At 43.4% G+C, this 23,527-nt stretch overlaps 1 protein-coding gene across 1 annotated transcript in view; it reads right to left on the bottom strand.

Moving 5' to 3' along the window:
• Positions 1 to 1,382: 1,382 nt before the first annotated feature.
• Positions 1,383 to 23,527, bottom strand: part of CDH9 (cadherin 9) — a 139,329-nt gene continuing 117,184 nt past the window's right edge. The window contains exons 7-12 of the mRNA XM_035125105.3: positions 22,671 to 22,924; positions 21,663 to 21,799; positions 19,754 to 19,875; positions 9,795 to 9,912; positions 9,447 to 9,698; positions 1,383 to 2,378 (exon numbers count right to left, since the gene is read on the bottom strand). Coding sequence (XP_034980996.3) covers positions 1,888 to 2,378; positions 9,447 to 9,698; positions 9,795 to 9,912; positions 19,754 to 19,875; positions 21,663 to 21,799; positions 22,671 to 22,924 — 1,374 coding nt within the window. The 3' untranslated portion in view covers positions 1,383 to 1,887. The remainder of the gene's footprint in view (positions 2,379 to 9,446; positions 9,699 to 9,794; positions 9,913 to 19,753; positions 19,876 to 21,662; positions 21,800 to 22,670; positions 22,925 to 23,527) is intronic.

Consider the following 23,527-nt stretch of genomic DNA (forward strand, 5'->3'; position numbering starts at 1 on the left):
ATTGGAATTGTGTTGGAAAATAGAGGCACTCTGGTCAAGAGAAATTAGCTATATGACTTATGAGCATTGAAGATGGGTGAGAGGGGAGTTCTTAGCGTTGCAGAATAGGATTATAATTACAGAGTGTCAAAATGTAATTTTGAATCTTGAAACCAAATAAAATATTAATATCAAAGAGAGAGGAGGAGAGAAAGAAATGGTCTAAAGAGGAAATAATAGTTAAGATAGAGATTAAAATGCCCCAGGCTAAATCTAGGGCCCGTTCCTGAGAAATGCAACACCTGCTTGTAAGCAGCTAACAGTTGTTTCTCTGAATACCTTGTTCCAGGCAGCAACAGGAAACTCTCTTAAACACAAGGCAATGAATGGATGAAGCTTGTGGCTGAGTTACGTGTTAAGTAGATTGTGCTAACTGACACTTAGAAGAACAAAGGAAGTTAGGGAGGACTTAGTGGGCGACAGGGAGATATAGTTCCCAAAATGCATAGTTAAAGTTGGCTATAAAAATTGCATAAAAGTGGGGCAAGCCGGATTAGAGACACTTGTGATTGGGTGACACACAGGGGTCTGTTGGAATCAAATATGTGTGTATCACACACTGTGGGGAAACCAGTGCTTTTCTTCTAGGAAAAAAAATGCCAGTAATGAGTCCCCCTGGGGGAAAAAAGCACTGGGGGGGGAAACTTTTTTTTTAAAAAAAAAAATGTAACCTGCAGATAGGCTCAATTGTCTGCACAGCCAGGTAGATGGGACACCATTCTTGTACAAGAACAATTCCTTTCTGCTTTGCTACCTGATATTGGTCTCTGCATAGACAACAAACCTCAAAGTGGAGAGTTCCACAACACAGTCCAATCATTCTTGGGGTGCCCTGAACGCAGGAACTATTTACATCTAATTCATACATCTGAAAAGAAAAGCAACATGCTTCCCACAAATAGTTACAACACACTGGCCTAGTTTGGTGCCCTTTGGATATTTTGGAATTGATTGATTAACTCCCAACGTCCCTGACCATTTGTCATGCTGGCCAGGGCTGTGGGAGTCATAGTCCAATATGCGTGAAGAGCACCAGGTTGGGTTGGGAAAGGCTGTAATATGCATTTCCTATCATTGACTCAAGTGCCCCACATGCTGAGCAAATGAAACCAGCCATCTATTTATCCATACTAATTTATTTAATAAAAATACAAAAATATAAATATACATATATAAAAATATCATGAATCGACACACAGACATTCTTTTACTCAATAAATATGGCAGTAATATTCATTCTTAAAAATTTTAAGGTGTAATCAGATTATAAGATGGGTACATATAGTCCCAGACAGCCGTAGGAAAAGTGAAGCAAAGTGTTCCTTTAGAAAAAAAAAAGTTATACTTTCCAACTTGTTTATTAAAGGCACAAAAAGCCTTTTTAGGTATCTTTTCATAAGTGCTGAGTATCTTCTTTCCAACATCTTAGGCAGAGAGGGTGAAATATAGTTTTGTCTTAAAATAGCAATTATAAAATCTAACCAGTTTCATTCACGTAGACTTGTTAAGCAAACCCTTACTAAGACAAACACCTATTTTTGTATTTTTCCAAGTAAGAGAATGTAGGCCACTTTTATCTAGATACAGAGGCATGAATCCCATCAATAATGACCAAGTCACAAAATGCTATTATTAGGTCATGATCCAAGGCTGCCCGGTCGCCAGTGTAAGCACACAAGCCCCTTTCTTCTATGTAGGACTGTTCCCATTCTCTACTACCTTGAGGAATGCTCTGCAGATATTCATTGGGGCTGTACGCACAGAGCCATTGTCACTGAGAAAGATGGGGCAGATCTGTCTCATCACATGGAACCTTTCATCTGCGCTTGGAGTCCCTGGATTGGCATGTCAATCTTGGTCACTCTCATCTCCGCCATACATATCTGCCAGCTTTTTAAACCGAGGTCCCCAGTCACTGAGATAATCGTAATCTTGGTTGCCACCATCTGTAGTGAGTGATTCCAAAGAGCTAAGCGAATTTGCTATAGAATCGTTCCCTTCATACGCATATGTTGCTAAAGAATCGTAAGGAGGTGCCGTTGGATCCAAATCATTTTCCTTTAGCCTTCGATGGATAAAATCTTGGACATTAATGTTCTCCCACAGTGGCACAGTTCTCCTTATCTGGAAGATAGTTTCTGGCATCACATCCCTCCTCATTTTGCTTTCTTCTCTGGCTTCGGGATTTCTCAGCGTGCCAATGTCAAAGGCTTGAGTATCTTCTTCGCCACCTCCTTCATCATTATAGGTCACAATATTGTCTCGGACATCATCCTTGGAAATGATCAAGGGCTCTTTCTTCCTCTGCCGCTTCATTGCGGCAAACAGCACGACTAAAACTAGGAGCAAACAAAGAGAAGTAAGGAACAGACAAGCCGCTTTGAGATATTTATTAAAAATAAAAAGCGGTATAGAAATTTAAATAAATAACAGACTAAATAAGCAGGTGGATACTGAAAAGCAAATTAAAAGGGCATCATCTGGACCAGGGGTAGCCAACTCTCAAGAGACTGCGATCTACTTTCAGAATTAAAAACTGGCAGTGATGTACCCCTGTTTTGGGGGGGTTTGGAGGGGGAGTTCCTTTTGGGGGGGTTAAAGGCAAGGGACAAAGGGGTAAAGTCACTCATAAAAAGATTGCTATGGATCAAAACAGCAGCACAGAGAAAGCTCCGTCTTCCCTTTCATACAACATACAACAATGGAGGGCATGACGAGGGAGCGTGGCAGGAGTCAGTTTTAACGACGCTAAGGAAAGGGAGCCAGAGATTGACGGCGATCTACCAAAACTACACCACTGACCTAGACAAAGCAGTTAAAAAGCCTAATTGATCACAATAGGTGTCCACTTGACTCTCCCATTAAAATTAATGGGACCTAGGACTTCAACCATATACAGTTGTACCGGGGCTCCTGAACGCCTTGGGAGTCAAACATTCCGGCTCCAAAGAAATCGAAAACTGGAAGTGACTGTTTCAGTTTTCGAATGTGTGTGGGTTTTTTTTTTGGAAGCCAAACGTCTGGCATGGCTTCCACTATTGTTTGTGGCATGCCTGCACAATCAGAAACCAATTGGAAGCAGCACCCTGGTTTCCTAGCATTTCAGATGTCGAATGGACTTCCAGAACGGATTTTGTTTGACTTCCGAGGTATGACTGTACATGCTTATCAAGAGTAAAGCTCACTGAACTCAATCAGGCTTATGAGTATGCAATCATAGGATTTATCTGTTGAAGTCCTGAATTGAGTCCTGACAGTCTCACTAGATATTGATGTGCAATCGGTGTCAATTTGTGTGCACAGACTCCCTCCATGGGACAATAACCCTGAGAAAGGTCCCCCTTCCTCCTGAAGGAGCCATATATGTGCAAATCTACATATGCACAGTGCCCTCTTCAGGCTAATATTGTTTGTGCTGCAGCTTAGCAACAGAGCAAATGCTTTTCATGCAGAAGATTCCAGCTTAAATCCTCAGCGGGGCTGGGAGGGTTGGGGGAGACTTTTGTCTGAAATCCTGGAGATCCATTGCCTGTCAGTATAGAATGGGGTGGAGAAATGTGTTAGCCCAAGCGAAGTTTGAGAGGTGGGAGGAGACAGTTGACCTTTTCACCTTCTACAGAATCCCCCTTCAAAGTGCCATCTTGTGCAGTGCTATGAAAGGGACTTATGATCTGACAATCAGCAGATTGTAGGTCTTTGGAAAATTCAAATTGCTATCTGAACTGTAAAAGGTAAAGGTCCCCTGACAGTTAAGTCCAGTCGCGAATGACTCTGGGGTTGCGGCGCTCATCTCGTTTTACTGGCCAAGGGAGCCGACGTTTGTCCACAGACAGTTTTTCCGGGTCATGTGGCCAGCATGACTAAGCCGCTTCTGGCGAAACCAGAACAGCACATGAAAACACCATTTACCTTCCCGCCGGAGCAGTACCTATTTATCTACTTGCACTTTGACATGCTTTCGGACTGCTAGGTTGGCAGGAGCTGGGACCAAGCAACAAGAACTCACCCTTTCGCGGGGATTCGAACCACCGACCTTCTGATTGGCAAGCCCAAGGCTCAGTGGTTTACACCACAGCGCCACCCATGTCCCCTTTATCTGAACTGAGCCAGTTTTTTTTACCTGCATCACACTCAACACCATATATTTTCCTATATACATAAAAAATATACGGTAAGGCTGTCATCATGCTGCAGTTTGCCGGTTGGTGGCCACACCAAGTCTAGCATGTTGGAGCTGTTTAATGGAGGAGGGTTGGTTGCACATGTGCGCAGCGAGGTGTCATGGAAGTAGAGTGCACTTTGGCAAACTGCTCTGTGAAGCTCTTCCCATCCTTTATTAAATGCAGCTGCATCGAGGTTCAAAGGAGGGGGAAGGCACTTCACAGAATGGTTTGGCAGAGTGCTCTGTGAGGTGCTTCTCTCCCGCTAATTAAATGTTGATATAGTGAGGTTTAATGGTGAAGGGTGATGATGCAGAAAACCATTTTCCAGAGTGCCTGCCCCTCCTTTAAAGGGGTTTTTGGCAAGCTGTGCGGGGATAGGTGAGGGGGTGGGTAATGTGTAAAGAGTTTAGTCAGTAGAGAAGAGGGTATGGGGAAGTGGGGCTGGTGAGTACTGTCAGTTTGCATTTCTTGTACAGAAAGTATTGATCTGATGTGTCTTTCCTATTCTACTTAGTTCAAGAGTGTTCTGAAAGGTTTCTTTCTATGTGAAAGAAGCAGGCAGAAGGTTTCTGATGTTTGGGTTATTCCTTCTGGAAAGCTGAATACAGCTGGTTTATCATGCTGACTCTAATAGTCAGCCCAGGAGGAGCCTGGATTTCACATTTTCTCTTTCTATCTCTTTGTTCTGGTGTGGTGTGGTGTTCTGCATGCTATAGTGTTAAGGTTTAGTCTTATTATACAGGTGAAACTCAGGAAATTAGAATACCGTCGAAAAGTGCATTTATTTCAGTAATGCAACTTAAAAGGTGAAACCAATATATGAGATAGATGCATGACATGCAAAGCAAGATATGCCAAACCTTTATTTGTTGTAATTGTAATTATTTGTCATTAGGCGGGTCAATTATAAATGGAATGTAATTAATGAAATGTAATAGTGATGTTTATTTTTGTATTATTGTACCTATTTGTTTTATTACTGTGGAATTTCCAAAGGAAAGCATTTGAAAAAAAAATTAAAAGAAAAAGAAAAAATAATAAGTTGTGTTACTGAAATAAATGCACTTTTCGACGATATTCTAATTTTTCAAGTTTCACCTGTAAGTTATTGTCCAGTTTAAGATAAGTCTGCTGTGACTGGATTTCTTATGGACTGTGCTAATCCTGGATTCGTGACCATTATGCTCATTTGCCTTCAGTGGCAGTTGGAACGAGCAGGAGAGCAGCCCCATTGTAGGTCAGGTAGGCATGGCTTGATCAAAATGGCCTTGTGGGCCAAGTGGAGATGCCTCAAGGGGCTAATTAGCCTCATGGATGAGAAACTTCTGGTCCTCGGTGTAGACAGTACTGAACTAGATGGACCAATGGTCTGATTCAATATAAGGAAGCTCCCTTTGCACCTATGAGCATTGTCAGGTGGGGTGGGACGGCACCTGTGCTGGCATTTAGGAGGGAAAACTAGCTGGTCTGCTCTCAGAACCCTCTGTATGCATTTGGTGCCCATGGGTACCAAATGACTGAACCAAGGTTATACTGTAGTGAGGATGTTGCTGAAGCAAGTCGACTAATAAATGTGCATGGTCTATTCTACTCATGTTGTTTTCACAAACAAGTTTTAGAGAATCCACTTCTCACCTTGGCACTTCCTTTTTGCCTTCACTACAAAGAATACTCTCACTGGCTCTTCAGCCTATTCACTTATCCCCCTTTAGCACTCATCTTCGTTGTTGTTGTTATGGACAACACATCAAGTTTCATACTTCAACAGTTAAAAGTATGATCCTTAGAGGAGGTAGCCTCTTATTAGAGAAGTGGCTTCTTCTGCATTGGTATTTGGGACTTTTATGAACTTGTAAAAGCTCATCATAAATTTAATTGCTGCATTAAACAGCAGGAAACAACGCAAGATGCCAGTGTGCCTTTAGTTCATCTTCAGCTACACTTACATTCCTTTGGTGGTGGGTTGCTTTCTGCCCATCAAAACAAACTATAATGTTATAATTATTGGGTGGGAGTCGGTGAATTTTTACTCAAGGGTAGATCCATTGAAACTGATGAACATGACTAAGTTAGTGCCACAGTTGTGCTAGTGCCAAGTCCCACTAACACAACAAGGCTTTGCTTCCTCTCCTTTCCCACCATGCCTCCCCCCAAATTGGTTCTAGGACGTTGGAAAAAGCCCCAGAACAGTGCATAGGACCGGGGTGGAGAAGCATGGGTAAACAAGGGTTTCTTGGTGTCTGAAAGTTGCGGTGGCACCAGACATGCTTCACTGATGAGATCATTCCTGGGCGTTCTGAAGCAGTACTCACCCCCAAATAAATATAATGTAGGTTTAAAAATGCATACTTTGAAAGAAAATATATTTAGAAAATGGCTCCCTTTTTCGGGGGGGGGGGGGCTGCGTTGCAGGTGACGACCCGAGACCTCCCAGTGACCCGGCTGGGGGTGAAGGGATGCTGCTCACATCATTAGCACTCCCAGCCACTGTGTCACGCCCCCTGGCTGACCAATCGGGTTAGCCGGGGGGCGTGGACACCTGGCATTTAAAGCGCAGTGCGGCTGGGGAGGGCAGCCTCCATTCGTCTCCTCCCTCTTCTCTGAAGTCTCTCAGCCCCACCCACCTCATAGGGTGTCTGTTGTGGGGAAAGAGGGGAAAGGAGATTGTTAGCCGCTTTGAGACTCCTTCGGATAGTGATAAAGTGGGATATCAAATCCAAACTCTTCTTCTTCTTCCCTCGGATCTCCCAGCCCGCCCACCCTCTTTTCTTGTGTTGCTTAACTATGGCCTTGCTGTGACTAATGTCGATCGCCTGGTTGTTGGGGCCAGGTAGGAATTTTCCCACTTGGCAAATTGGCACCAGCCATTCGGTTTTCGCCTACCTAGTAGTAATCGTCACAACTTTGTAAGGTTAGCCGTTATTTAAACCTTGCCATGGGAGGGGTAGGTGTTGCCTCTGGCCTGGCCCTCCACGTTAAGGGTATCCCGTTAAAGGGAGCCGGGGTTCCTGTCAGAAGCCTGGGCATGGGCTAGGGCCATGCCATGACCCCCTTGGTGACCCTGAGGGTGCTCAATTGATGTATATCATAGGGCTCCCCCTATCGGTGGTTGACCCTTACGGGACTCCTGCAGACAGGCGGGAGTCAGGATATAGTCTTGCTTCATCCAATTGCCTAAGCCAAACACTCACATCTGTAACCAACTTACAGGTAGGTAGCCGTGTTGGTCTGCCGTAGTCGAAACAAACAAACAAAATCCTTCCAGTAGCACCTTAGAGACCAACTAAGTTTTTCATTGGTATGAGCTTTTGTGTGCATGCACACAAAAGCTCATACCTATGACAAACTTAGTTGCTCTCTAAGGTGCTATTGGAAGGAATTTTTTTTATCTATAACCAATAAAATTGTGGCCTAATTTATCCCATTAACCCAACATATACTTGTCTGTGTGCTTATTTCTGAGGGAACTGCGGGGCCCGGGGGCTCGCCACGCAAATGTTTCTTCTCCATCTTCTCTCTCCATGTGCCTGCTAAATATCTTTTGGAGTTCCCACAAGCCTCCGGAGCAGATCTGAGGAGGGCACAAAGGGGCATGGGGAGAAGAGAAGAGGGGAGGTTCCACTGTGCAATATACATCCTTGTGCTAATGGAAACAGTTCATTGGGTGTCACCCATTAGGTTTGAAAATATGTATTGAAATATGTATTATATGCACATTTTATTACGGTTTTTTCTTTTGAATTCTGCATGTATTCGGAAACCGGATGAAGTAGACTTATGGGTGAAGACACTAGAAAGTGATGTGGACCAGAAATAGACTGATGTGCCAATTCCTAATTTGATACTACAGATCTCAGACACGGCAAGGATCTTCATTTTTCTAGCTTTGTTAATTAACCACTAATTGGGAGAAGGCCACCTGAATTGGACCTTGTATTAATTTGTATGCTGCACAGAACTAGATCAAACTAAGATGCCTCTGGCACTTCCTTCCCCCCCAACTTTTGACCCCCACTAGGTGAAACTTTCTTCCTTTTGATCTTAGTGTTGATAAGTCACACACAAGCAAAGATTTGTAACTTTGTGACATCGCAATGGATGATGCAATGCAGCTCTTCAGGCTGACACATGGCCAAGAGGCAGCGTTGTCCACAGTCACTACAAGCAAAGCAAGAGACATGGCCGTTCCTCAGAAAGTAAAGATAATTCCTGACATAGGCCATTCAGACTTCATTGGTATGTCATCGTTGGCAGAGATGCTCATACATCATGACTTCCACCCCCTCATCATGTTAGATAGTATGCAATATTATTAAATATAACTACCCTTATATCTCAGTCGATATTTGAACTATCGGAATCTGGCATAATTCCCCTGATCTCTTTGCAATGAGTTTTGGGGCTGTTGATCAGAGACATAGGATGGCACACAACCACCTGGTGGGTTATACAGAGGTACTTTTGAACCCATGTATGAACTACGTTCATTTTCCAAAAATGCCAATTTAAAGAATGAGCATGTGCAATATATGTTTCGTATGTGTAAGCTATGTTACTGTTCCAAAACAGCAATTTCAAGTCTCAGCAAGTAAAACATGTTGTTTTGCATGTTCCCTCGCTAGTATCAAAACATCTCTAAACTAGCAGCTGGTTACAGCTGACCTACACAACTGAGCATTGGGACACAGCTGGCGCTGTGGTCTAAACCACCGAGCCTCTTGGGCTTGCCGATCGTAAAGTCGGCAGTTCGAATCCACTCGGTGGGGTGAGCTTCCATTTCTCTGTCCCAGCTCCTGTCAACCTAGCAGTTCAAAAGCATGCCAGTGTGAGTAAATAGATAGGTACAGCTGTGGCGGGAAGGTAAACAGCGTTTCCGTGTGCTCTGGCTTTCATCACGGTGTTCTGTTACACCAGAAGCGGTTTAGTCCTGCTGGCTACATAACCCAGAAAAGCTGTCAGACAAACGCTAGCTCCCTTGGCCTGAAAGCATAAATGAGTGCCGCACTCCATAGTCAAATTTGCCTGGACTTCACTGTCCAGGGTTGCTTTACCTTTACCTTACAGAACTGAGCCCCCCTATCCCCATATTAAAGCACCTCTTAACTTGATGGGTTACAATTTGTGCAGGTCTGGAAAAAGGAATGGCGAGAAGTTGGCCCTTAGGGCAAATATCCTCTTCCCCTTGTTTGGACATTTTAATCGTTTTTCAGATGTAAAGCAAGAGAAGGGGACTGCATCACCTACCCAGGAGAATCACGATGCAGAGCAGAATGGCAACGAGGGCTCCTGTGCTAAGACCCGCTGGAAGGAGCAAAGCTTCAGCATTGCAAGACTGCATGTTCCCCCGGCTGTCACAGGCGCACACCCGGATAGTCAGTGTACCCGTGCTGCTTTGGATGGGGTAGTCATTGTCAAATATTACCACTGGCAGGACATAGGTGCTCATTTTATTCCGGCTGTATCCATTCCTTCTTGTTACAACACCTGCTGTGTTATCTGAACCAGAAGACCAAGAGAAATGGAAACTCACATTAGGAATCTTTACATGCAGGGATGAAAAAAGGGCACCTAGAGCTGATAATTAGAGCCTACCTTTGTTGTCCACGATAGAGAAGTTCGGATGGACTGTGTATTCTGGCACCAGCTCAAAAAAAAATTTGTGTCCACGTGGGGGCTCGTCCTTGTCCACAGCACTAATGGTTTGTATGAGCTGCCAGGAAACATTGGAACATGTTGTGAGAAAATTAAAGCCACCTTTTCACTCTCTAATTCTGAAATACCTGAAATGACTTCAGAAGAACCAGATCAATGGCATTTTACTACTGTTGTGTGGAGTTCATACTGGAGATTGATTTATGGATAAGGCACAACTCACACTGCCTGTGAGGGAATGTTTCTCTCTGCTTGCCATCTGTTGCCCCAGCACAGTTCCTTTCAAACTGTGTTGCAGAAAACCTTGGGGTTTGTTGGAAGCTTATAAGGAGTTACTCAATAAGAGGACCAGTAAATTCCTCCCTGTGTCATTCCTGATGATTAGGATCTGTCTTTTTTCACACTTGGAAACCCCTGCCTTCCACTTTCCACTGCAGTGGGTGCCTAACCACCCCCCAACCATGCATTTATTTGTGGTACCCATATGTCAATTCAGGTTGTTTGACTTCGCATCCTCCTCAGAGCACACAAACAATGGCTTGCTCTTAGCTTCAGCAGGCAGCCCTTGGTGCTCTGAATAATTCTCAAAGCCCTGATTGGCAAGCTCAACAGTGACTTTCTGGAATCTCCAGACACTTCTAATGCCTCACATTACAATTACAGCTACTCCACATGCGCTACCCACTGTCAAGTAGATTTCAAGTCCCTGTTCAAGTCACAGGGATGAATCAGAATGCTCAGCTGGAGCTGCGAAGGGATGGAAAGAGGGGGAGAAGTAAGCCCTATGCAATGCTAGCTGAGGGGCGATACTGGCAGACTCAAAAAGACAAGCTAGTCCACTTCATATTTATCTGAAAAGACAAAAGAGCTGACATCAAACGCTGAGAGCGAGCATGAGGAAGTGGCAGGGGAAATTCGACGAGCCAAACATGCACTGAAATGCCTTGGTGTTTATATGTCTATGCATACATACATATATATATGAACTAGTTCCCAATATTCTGCCATGCTTTAGAGCAGAGGTTCCCAAACTTATTTGGCCTACTGCCCCCTTTCCAAAACAACAACAGCAACAGCAACAACAACAACAACTCAGTGCCTCTGGAAATCCAACTTCTCTACGTGAACAAACAGAAAGCTGCTGTGACAAATTTGTGGGGATTTTTTATGCTTCTATATTTCTACCTACATCCTACAACATAGTAAAGTTGCAATCCAAAAATGGTTCACCCAAGCCCAGGAAAACTCCTCGCCTCTAGCACAACTGCTGAATCTGGGGGAGGTGTTGTTGCCATCCCACAATGGTGCCTGGCCTGGCAGTAAGCATCAGTACACAGCATACAACTGTACAAACGGTCGTTCAAAATTCTCTTCTCTTCCTTCTTTATGCTTCCTCTGTGCGCTTATTTTTATTCAGTGCCCCCTAATTGCACCCGGGGCTACTACTGCCTCCTAGATCGTTCCAGCACCTCCCCCTGGGGGGTGGTATCACCCACTTTGGGAACACACTGCTCTAGAGTGACTAAATGAGAAAACCAGCGAGCGGCTCAGCTTTGGATCAGGAACATGTTCCAGATTGGAACCCCACAGCTTCTCCCAAATAAAAGTAGTGTAGTTAAGAACATCGCACATTCATTGGCCCCAAGATCCCAAGATGGGAGCAGATTTGATTCTTAATAGCTAGAGTCTACATCCACCACATTACAAGAAACGCTTTAGCAAGCATTCACTCCCATAAATAAATAAATTGTCCTCCTTTCATGTTCCTGCCTATGAAATTGGTCTTTTCGGTGGTGGCTGGTGCCCATCAATTCTAGTGGGATGCAATGCAGGTAGCCCAAAACAGTTGGTGGAGATTGAGACAATGACAGTTGGAGCCAAGTAATTCTAGTTTTGCCCCCACCTTCCTCCCTGCTGTTCTACAAGGGCAATACTGAGACAAAGGAGGGGGGAAGCAGCTGACAGGCATTAGGAAGTATGGGACATACTTACAATAACGATGATCCTACCTGAGACACAGATTTACCAAGAGCCAAGTCTCTGTTTTGTGTGGTTGTGACAATAAGTCAACTGAATCCCTCCAGCATATAATGTTCAATTGCCCCATGTATAGAGCGGCTCGGGTTAGTATATTGACCCGATAATCCAGAAACTAGCTGATAAACCAGTTGAGTCACACCTTGCATACGTGCTGCAAGACACGGATCCCCATAGAACCTTGCAGGTTGCAAAGTTTTTAACCTCAGTTCTCTCGCACAAGAGACGTTCTGGAATGCTGTTTGATTACTGAAAGTTTTTATTTATATTAATCTTAATCGAAAATTTGACTCTCTTGTATATTCTTTGTCTCCCCCAATCGTCGTGATGCGTTTTATGATGTACTTTGTAAATGGTCTTGTGATTTTGTAATGGTTTTGTCTGGTTCTGTTATGGTTTTGTTTTGTTTTGTTTTGTTTGTTTATATGGGCTTAAAGCCGTAATAAATATCTATCTAATGATCCTACAAGCGTAAGAACCATTATCTGTGTGCAGGGCCCCTTGCAGTCTTTAAGACTTCATTCAACACAGAGACACTCATGCACTCAATGATGTTCAAAAGACAGAGCTTCTTACTGGTGAAGGACCAACTAAGGAGGAAAATAAGAGTCTCTTTAGTACTGGGTGTATGCTGCAATTCAGTGAAGGAAACCTGAAGTATGTTTATTGGGTCTAGAATTTAGTTTGCTGAGTATCAGGTTCCGTTTAAAAATACAGGAGCGAGTTTCTAGTCTTCACGGCTGTGACGATCTATGTTTTAGTGATGGGCAACCTTTTGAGCTTGGTGTGTCAAAATTCGCCAAAAAACCGAGCATAACTCGGGTGGTGTGTCACTTCGAAAAAAACCCCATAATTTCGCGATATTTATAGTTTAAATAACAAAAATGTATAATTGTAATATATAACAGTATTTAATAAACCAAAAACTAATTATTTAACCAAACCAAACCAAAAAACCCTTATTTATCACAAAGTGCCCAGAGTTGTTGAGCTTTTTGGGGGGAGCTGCTGACCAAAGTTTTGGAGGTTTTTTGGGGGGGTGCAAAAGTTGCTTTGCTTTTTGGGGGGGTGCCCCAAAGCTGCTGCACTTTTTTTGGGGGGGGGGAAGAGAACAGAAATAAATGACGAATAATACCTTGGCTGGAACTAACACGCAGCACCGACATAGTCTGCCAAAGCGCCAGAAAAAACAGCACAGAAAGGGTTAAAAAACCAATCTCTGGCTAACAACAACAACAACAACAACAACAACAACAACGGATCCGGTTGGAGTCAAGCTGTAGCGAGGAGGAGCGAGAGAACAAATGGGGGGGGAACCAACAACAACAACGCGAATGGGCCGATGGGGTGCATGCCAGCAGTGAGGGCTCTGCGTGTCACGTCTGACATGCGTGTCATAGGTTCACCATCACTGATCTATGTGGAAATGTGCAGGGCAGTAGTTGATGGCTTGATGGGACTGAACTCACCTGAACTCCTTCTGTTTCTGTCATTGTTGCATACTGTGATGGAGAGGAATGTCAATCCAGCATACCTGCCAGCGCGTTTTGACTGTACCAACCTTTCTGCTCCCAGCATACAACAGTGATGCAAACAGAGGAGGACCAGATGAGTGGCACAGACCTACCATGCTGTCTGCTGCTCATGGAAGGCAAGGCTTGCTAAAATCTTGGGAATCAGAGGGTTTGCATTTTCAGAAAGTTTTCTAGGGGAAGGAGGGTGTGCTTCTGTCCCCTGCATAGCTCCTTGTCACTTCCTCTGCAGGACTAGCAAACCCAGAGCCAATTATTCAAGGCAGTAAAATAAAAATAAAATCCAGAAGCAATTATGTAGAATAAAAGATGCAAATTCATTTGACGGGGAAATTGAAGAATTGAGCTTTCCTTGGTGCTGAATTAAGATTACTTTGCACATCATTTCACTTTTTTTTTAAAAAAGCCAACAGTAACAACGGCATGGACTATAAACAGCTCTGGATATAAATACACAAATCTTCATCTTGGAGTCAGTGGTCACCTGGGTTTAGCTGCAGGAATTGTGTATTCTATGAGTAAGCCGCGGAACAGGTGAAATGGGATGTTAATGCTTTTTCACTGACACCTCTTGCCAAGAAATGACCCAAAACTTAGGACGGTGTCCACAAGGCAAGCATGAAAAATTGCTTCTGGGTGAAATTATCTATCTCTCATAAACAGGCTATTTTTAGGCGAGTTAGTGAGTTAAAAAAAACCAAAAATCCTCTCATAAATCTTAATATAAGATCACCAGAAAGTGTCATTCCCTGCTCACTGCATAACTCTATTTTTGTAGATAAGGCTTTCCTGTTGCAATTGAGAGAAAGAAGAAGGGTGGGGGGGAAAAAAACTCCTCTGTGAGTCATCCAGCCACATAATGTAGTTGTGGCAGGACCATGAAGAAATATATCACTTGGCAACACACATTTTGAATATGTTTCCACAATCCTCCATGCTTCATAAAACAACCTTATTGTCAAAGCTGATCCTTTATTTGAATTGTTGATTTTTGCTTTTTTCAGAGTCGCTGCTACCTGTTTAATTCCCCCTGCAGCAAAAATGGCAAGTACAAGGGCCTAGATGAGGGGGTGGGGGTCAAATAGCTGTCAGCATTTTCAACCTCTGTGTCATGATCAAGCCCTGCAATTTTTCTTGAAGTATACAGGAAACGTCCTCTCATATAAGCATCAAAATAGCAAGAGAAAACTTCCCCTTTGTAGAGGCCTGCAAAACAACAAAACTAAGATAAGCAAGTTAATTAAAAGGGGATGTAATTAGATCCCTGCAATTACTGCCTTGAGGAATGCAAGGAGAAAATGTCTAACTAGAAGACAAATTCTAACAATTTATCATAAGGCTCTTAGGCCCCCCAGTGTGGGATGGGTGAATCTGTTGATTATGGTTTCTCTCAGTTTCTCTTTTTCACAATATTAAATTCACTTCTCCACATTTCCACATCAGTTTGAAATCATCATTTAAAGATCCTCATGGAAATTCATCTGCATTTTTGTGTGATTTTCTCCCAATACAGACAATAGTAAGCAATGTTGCCTAATATACACATTTCCACAAAGCATTTCCCCCTAACATGATATGTTTTGTGTTATTTTCATGAATATGTGCATTTTTTGTAAACTCTTTACCCTAATACAGTGGTACCTCGATTTATGAACACAATTGGTTCCGGAAGTCTGTTCATAAACTGAAGCGTTCATAAACTGAAGCAAACTTTCCCATTGAAAGTAATGGAAAGTGGATTAATCTGTTCCAGACGGTCCGCGGAGTAACCGTTCTTAAACTGAAGCGAACTTTTCCATTGAAAGTAATGGAAAGTGGATTAATCCATTCCAGACGGGTCAGTGAAGTACTTAAACTGAAGCGTTCATAAACTGAAACATGGGTGTAATTGGTTCCGGAAGTCTGTTCATAAACTGAAGCGTTCATAAACTGAAGCGAACTTTCCCATTAAAAGTAATGGAAAGTGAATTAATCCATTCCAGATGGGTCCGCGGCGTTCATAAACCGAAAATTCATAAACCGAGGTGTTCATAAACCGAGGTTCCACTGTATATGCATTTTTGTACACATGGCGGGGGAAATGCATTGTCAAATTTGGTGAGGTAGGAATTTTGAAGGATTGCTGTGTTTCACTGCACAATATAGTTTCGGACAAAGCTATTTTTTTCTAGAAAAAAGAGGTATCTTAACTCACAATTAACACCTCCCTCATTCTCTTAGAATGGCAATAGGCATTAGGAACTGAGTTCTGGCAAGTTCCGGCTGAAAAAAAGTCCTGGTTCTGGAAAGTGTGAATTAGGTAAGATCAGCTTTAAATGAAAGGTGAACTGCATTCCAACCCCTCCACACACAATCTGGGACAATGCTTGTACAGATGCCACACAAATGAAAATATTGAGGATCTATTCTGGCTCTTTCACAAAAGTCAGGTTTTTTTTTTCCTCAGTAGGGAAAAAAAAGCAATGTGTGGAGCTGGTACAATATTCTGGAATACTAGCTGATGAATGATGATGGTATTTGTCAGACTCCAACACGCCCTCCCCCCAAAAAAACACCCCAGTAGCCATACCACTATATATGATATATGTGTAAGGTCCATGAGTCACACATCTTTCCATACCTTTTGCTCGTCCACATTTCTGCTTGTTCCATGCATAGAAAGCATGGGTTTTCCACTTGTCATGTGGTTTCTAGGCACAGATCTGAGCAGCTCTCCCTTTGCCCCATTGTTTTCTCCTGAAAAACCCTGAGCACTAAATTGGCATAAAGAGCAATGTGCAGAAAACCTGGTGGGCGTTTGTTTGGATTCAGCACTAAACCATGGGTCTCCCCAGGGAAAAGCAACAAGGCTAATGGGAGTGTGGGTGAACCTTTTGACTTAGCCACTGAAGATTCCCAAACTACCCTTAGGTGAGCTTCATAATGTGATACTTTAGTTATCTACATCATCCCAGTGGCAGGAGGAGCAGATGTATGTTAAAATTGTAAGTTAGTGTGGCATAGCAGATATGAGAACTATCTGACTCACAGGAGCATAGCAAGCTGCCTTTCACAAAGGAGAGCAATGAAGAGGAGAAAGAGCCAAGATTCATTTCTGCCATGATAAACTATGATTGATCATGAGGCCCCAAATGTTGTTTCATGTACCTTTAAGTAAGTGAGCTACACCTTCACTCTGAAAATGTAGGGAATGTTACTGGAGGTCTGCAGTTCCTGTGTCATTGTGTGGCTGTTAAGTGTCATCACCATTTTTGGGTGTGTGTTTGTTGATTTATCCGTTTTACTTGCAAAGATGTTTTTCTAGTGTGGTGTCTCATTATCTGCGTATTCATTATTTAAGAATAAAAGTTTGTTTCTCGCTGAAGCAGCCGCAGTGTAAATTTATGCATAACGGAAAAACAAAGCTATACTAGCGAGGTGCATCTATTGTAGTCAACACTTCAAAAAAAAAAAAAAAACTTTGGTTTGCACCAGGCCTGTACATTTGTTGCACTGTTAAAGGTCTGAGGCTTATGGGGCCAGTGTGTTTTCTGCTTCCTGTCTTCATTGCAATTAAGTAAACCATAGGGGAAACTATTCAAATCCTACCTCCTGCATCCAGCCTTGGACTCCATGTTGTTTTTACACTTTTGTGCATTCACAGAGCAGCACGAAATACAAGCAAGGGATATCAGGAACCCTACCCCTCATGTTAAATAAGAATTGAGCTAGAGTCACTTGGAGATGCTGTATTCAATATCATTAAACATCTGTCTATTTAATGTCTGGTATTCTGTGTTGCCTAACACTGAAATTGAGCAAGTATAACCATGGGCTATTTTGAAGCTCAATATCCTGCCTTTCAGTTTTTCCAAGACTTGCAAGACCATAATCTTTCCACTAATAATTGAAGATGATGCATTTGGTTAGTACACAATGAATGTCCACAATAAAGGCAAAGCATAGGAATCTTATTTGACTGCTGTATCATGAGATGCAAAAAGAAGAGTGTGGACTGTTCATACCACACCATTTACATTATTATTTTTATTTTACCACACAGTACAGTGACTTGGCAAGCTCAGGTGCTGGATTCGGGGCACCATTGATGCACAGCAAATTGGCATTTATTTATGGTGATGTGCATTTTGGAACTAAGTTTAAATAGTGACATTGTGCATGTGTCTTTATTAGGATGGAGGCACTGTCCAGGCAGTTTTGTTATCCAAGAATTAGGAAAAGTGTGAATTTTGACGGATGGCTGTGTTTTGGTTTGTGCTTTGTTTCAGAGAGTTAGGCTGGTCCATCTTTAAATGTGAACTGAATCAAATGCCTCCCCCATGCTTATCGTTAACTAACCCTTTGGCAGTCTTTACCCCGAAAAATATACACGAAGTATCAAAGTAATTTTAGCCAAAGCATGTAATTCTACCTGTTCACCCTGAGGCAGATATTGATTACCTGCCTCACGTTGGATACACCTCCTGAAAACCCTCATCAAGCCTATGTCTCTTTCAAGCTGCAATATTTTCCCATCTTGGGTAGGCAAAATGGACCCAGATACAAATGCTTGGGTCTTGAATACAGATTTGTGTCATATGCAGTAACATTGAAATATCAAGAAAGTATAACTGAAGAAGAAGAAGAAGAAGAAGAAGAAGAAGAAGAAGAAGAAGAAGAAGAAGAAGAAGAAGAAGAAGAAGTATTGCTTTCTTGCTTTTGCTTATGACAAAAAAAGACCCCCACAGCAGTCTGCATTATTTAGATGATAGTCAAAATCTATACAGGAAGCTCCTGCAGCCAATTGGAAGCCGTGGAAGCCCCGTTGGATGTTCAGGTTCCAAAGAACATTCGCAAACCGGAACACTCACTTCCGGGTTTGCGGCATTCGGGAGTCAAAATGTCCGAGTACCAAGGCATACGGGATCCAAAGTACGACTGTATCAGGGGTTGTCAACCTGGTCCCTACCGCACACTAGTGGGCATTTCAGGATTCTAGGTGGGCGGTAGGGGGCTCTGCGGCACAAGCTGAATCCTCCTTCCATTGAGCACTGGTGGGCGGTAAGGAAATTTTACCATCAAGAAAGATGCATTAGTGGGCGGTAGGTATAAAAAGGTTGACTACCCCTGCCTTAGACACATATCAGTTTAAAGCAGTAGTTCCCAATTGGTGGTCTGCGGACAGGCCCGCCCAGCCATAGAGGCTAGTGGAACGGTGAACCATGGTGCCGGGTGCTGGAGGGTGCTGGAAGTGGTCCAGGGGCCATGGCTTGGCAGTGGCGAGCCGGGCGCACAGCGGGGCGGGTGAGGGGGTTCCTGAGCTTGCGCAGAGTGCCCTTTCTCTCTCCCGGCCTGGCCGGCCTGCCCCTGCCCCTGCTGGCCGGGTGCGGCAATTGGCTGTGTGGCGGCATCGCCCTTCATGACGGGGTCTCCAGCGCGGCTCTCAGTGGGCCGCCCCTCAGGCACCGTCGCCCGCCCGCCCGCCCCCCTGTCCTGCTCCTTGCCTCCCTCCCTCCCTCCCTCCCACCGCGGGTTCGAGTCCCGGCCTCAGCCTGGTGGGTCGGGTCGGGGGCATGAGGAGGACAAGAGGCCGGACGCTGCACGGCACCGCCTCCCCAGCAGAGGCCTCCATGCAGGAGGAGGCGCCGCCGGTGCCCCAGAGGACAACCAGGCAGCCCGGCCCACCCGCTGCAGTGCCCCTGAGCCCGGCCCACCCTCAGTGCCCGGCCCGCCCGTGCCATGTCCCTCCTCTGCATCCGTAGTGAGTCCGGGGCGGTGCCACGGCACTCGATGTGGTTAAGACGGGCCTGTCTGCGGACCTCAGGGGGTCCGAGGCACCATTCACATTATAATTATTATTTCTTATAATACATAACAAAAACTACCATAGAGATATCAAAATTTTCAAAAGTAGGGGATCCATGGTTTGGCCCTTGAAAAACAGGGGGTCTGCAGTGCTTAGCTAATTGGGAACCACTGATTTATAGAATGGAACAATTAATTCAGTAACTTCTTTTCCCCACAGTCTTAAGATGTTTATTATTAGTAGTAGCAGCAGTAGCAATAATATCCCACTCTTCCTCTCAAAGGAGCACATGTATTTAATTATTATCGTAATTTTACATACTGCCTTTTTATCAAATAGTCAGTGTGGCCAGCTATAAAAGAGATGAAATCGAAATGCTTAGACAAACAAAATGTGTGAGTTTGGGGGATACAAAAATATGACCCTTTCCCCCATCTCTACCAATCAAGCACAGATCAGACTGCCACTATGGACTGATCTAAGACTTGCAGAAAGTGTTGAGATTTCATCTACAAGTTTGTTGGTAACAGTAAATATGTATTTACCTGTCCTGCTTTTGCATTTTCACAAACAAAAGTTTCATAGTACTTGGCAAATTCTGGTGCGTGGTCATTTATATCTAAAATCCGGATGAAAATGGGAGCCTGGGTACTTTGCTTGGGGTTGCCTGAAACAGAAACAATAACCACAATCTTATACCATAATTCCCACTATTTCTGATGTTCCAGTGTGAGTGCTGATCCTTATGAAGCAAAAACCACCCACCTTGCCAGAGGGCGGAACCCCAAGGTTTGCAGAAGTACATAATTTATATATTTTTTTAAAATCCATCCCAAGCTTTCCCAAAATCCTGGAAGGGCGGGTCAAGGAACAAAGGGGGCATGTGTGCATTCATATGCAGAGCAGGGGAAGGAGAATGGAATGGAATTCTAACAAGGCTGTTACCTTGTTGTTGTTGTTTTATCTTTCATCTTGTTATTTATTAAGGCTGTTACCTGAATCTCAGCTAGAGATGAGGACACAAGCACAGCCCCTCCCTACTCTCTCCCCAGCAAGTTGTTGAGCTGCTAGCCCACCAGAGCTTCCCTAACCTGCCCCCTTTACTCTCACCGCACTACTACTACGTTCAAAGCTCTTCCTTCTCCGGGACTGGGTAGTCTCCTGCCTGAAGGCCCAAAGTGTACCTTCACAGATCAGAAGACTTTCCCACTTGGGGAAGCCTCCCTGCCCGAGAAAGGAGATATATGAAGTCACCAAGGTTTTGTGCATTATATCTGAAAACAGAGCAAGGCTGGTGTTTGGGGTTCAAACCTTCCCCTGTATCTTCATCTGCCAGAGACTTTATTTTTCAGAAGGAACTGTTACCAGTAGTGGGTGGTTTTGTGGGGAGCCTCTGCTCATATGACCTCTGGCCATTCGTGTGACTGCTGCATACTGAGAATCAGGGGTGGGGGGGTGGGATAAGGCAGAAATGATGTTGATGCAATGCAAACACATCTGTGAGAACACCAAATTGGCTCTGTCAATGTATTAGCACCACACCAACCAGGGCCGGCTCTAGGGGAAGGCTGGGTGGCGCAGTGCGCCAAGGGGGCGCCGCACGGCAGAGCCGCACAGCAGCCGCACTGCGAGCTGCACCCGCCCACCAGCCACGGCAAGAAGTGGGGCGTGGTGGGGGCGCCGGAGCGATCTCTGCACCACGGCGCCAGGGCACCCAGCATGCTTAAGGTGGCCCTGATACCAACCTCACCACTCCCTCTCTGCCTCCCACAGCCAGAATAGAACACACACACACACACACACACACACACACACACACACACACAATGTCCTCTCAAGAAAGATACACAAAAGGGCCTCTAAATATTGACTGGGGAACCATATCATAAGATTATTGAACCCCCTGCTAAAAACTACAGTAACACACAAGAGACCGTTTCAACCCCTGGGTGGTTCTATAAACAGCATATTCTCTTTTACGATTTACAATGTAACCCTATGCATGTCTACTCAGAAATAAGTCCCACTGAGTTCAGCAGGGCTTACACCCAGAGAAGTGTACATAGAATTGCAGTCTAAGTGTTAAACTGTAACAATATGTATCTGTAAAATTTTAAAATGACATATATTGTTACAGTACCATATGTGACACATGTGAGGGGTGTCTAACAAAACATTTACACTAGCCCAACAACTTTTAGCTGTATGAAGTAATTGCCCCACCTGCTACTCTCCCCACCCCACCCCCACATGTCACCTAAATCTTCTCCAGAGGGTTGGGGGGGAAATCCAGAGCAGATTTGGGGTGGTGTAGAAGTTACATCGTGCAGCTAAAAGTCATTGCACTATCATAGCTATTAAGTTGGATACTGCCCAGAATATATTGTTGCAGTACTGGGTGTGAGATTGTGCAGAACACTTAAAACCATGCAAAAGGATGCAGCTGCCACTTACTGATTTCAGTTGCTATGACAGTGAGATTGTGCCATGGGGCTGCTTCTCGGTCAAGTGTCTTTGAGACAAATATGGACCCATTTCCTGAGTGGATGTTGAATATTCTGTCCAAATCAGTGTGCCGATCCAAAGTATATCTGTCAAATTACAACACATGCTGCCTCTTGGTCTTCTAGTCATACTGTGATTTTAATTAATTTATTTCACATTTAACAGAGGTTTAAAATAGTGAACTTCATAACCAGTATATATGTACAAAAAAAAATCTAACTTCTTTGCTGCCCAAAATATGTTACTAAATATTTTTACATAAAAATGGAGTTGAACCTTATAGTAAAAGACAGGAAGAAACCAGAACCCAGACATCCAATCAACTGAATGCCAGAAGTAAAAGCTCTGTAATATTATAACTGAAATAGATGAATCTATAAACTGAACATGTCATATAAAATATAAACACAGTAGGTGAAGAACCAAGATTCTTACCGAGTCATGCATCAATTAATGAAATTCACAACATTGTAACAACAAAACAGCTATGTGAATTTCCACTGAAGTAAACATAACTATTAAAAAACAAGTGATATATGGACCGGTCTAGAAAAACGGTAGGAAGTCACATGTTTCAGTTTTACTGCTGAAGATTTTGCCTTTTTAAGTTGCCTTGATAAGAGACTACTTTTGAGCTACCTTCATCCAATTTATTTATATATCACTTTTCCAAATAATGCTCAAAGTGGAACACAAGAACCATACATCATCCATTCTGACCTCTTTAGTGTAACACATAATAATAAAATGCTAATGACATTAATAGCAATAATTATAGTAATGCGGACCTATCCTTATTGAAATTAGTAAGCACTTCAATAATATCTTCGAATCACAAGATTTCAACAATGGCTGTTAAGCAAGATTTGAGGTTTTATGCCTCCTTATTTTGTTAGAGAAATGCAAGGACATTGCACATTCGATGCATATTTGCTCTGTTTGTGGAAGTTGACTTACTTTATTATGTTCCTTGCTGCATCCGGATCCTGAGCTACTACTTGCCCGATGATACTACCTTCCCTGGCATCTTCATCTACTTCTAGTAAATTAGAAGCTATGCTAAACACTGGCGGTTCGTCGATATCTTCCACATAAATTTTAACCAAGGCTGAGTCCTTAAACGGTCCCAGGTAGAAAAATCGTGGGTCAGGATGAACGTTGGTTGCCTCCACTTTTAGGGCATATAGATTCTTTTTTTCGAAATCTAGTTGCTTGCAGTCAAAGGTGGGGTGGGGGAGAAGAAATGGAAAAGAATGTCACATAGAAAAACAACTGCATTTCACAAGGATAACGAAGTAGAACTAGTATTGTTGGAAACCACTTGATATAAATCTCTTTGCTAACTCCGAAATTTCTATCTGTCCTGTGCCCAGTCATACCTACTAAGTGGTAGAGCACCTGTTTTGCATGCAGAAGTCCCTCATTCAAGTCCTTGCATCTCCAGGTAAGACTGGAAATGTGAACAGACACTGCCAATCAGATCTACATGGGCCAATCAGATCTACATGGGCTCAATGGCTCAATGGCCTGACTTGCTATAAGGCAGGTTCCTATGTTCTTATCTATCATCCACCAAGACAGCTTTCCAACTGTTCTATTCCATCACAACAAAATGATGGGGGTAATATGTTATCGGTGGCCTTTTCTCAATTTCTGACAGTGTTTTGTTGGTGTAAGACGATAAACGAGGCAGTACCTTGCCACATTTTTACTCTTAGTAAATTTTATTATATTAGTTTAATGTGCTTAGATAATTTTTAAAAGGCAGTGGGGGAAAACAATAGAGCTAGCTACTAATGTCCCACTTTTCAAAG

This window comes from Zootoca vivipara, chromosome 8, assembly GCF_965207765.1.
Source record: "Zootoca vivipara chromosome 8, rZooViv2.hap1.1, whole genome shotgun sequence".
Classification (NCBI taxonomy): domain Eukaryota; kingdom Metazoa; phylum Chordata; class Lepidosauria; order Squamata; family Lacertidae; genus Zootoca; species Zootoca vivipara.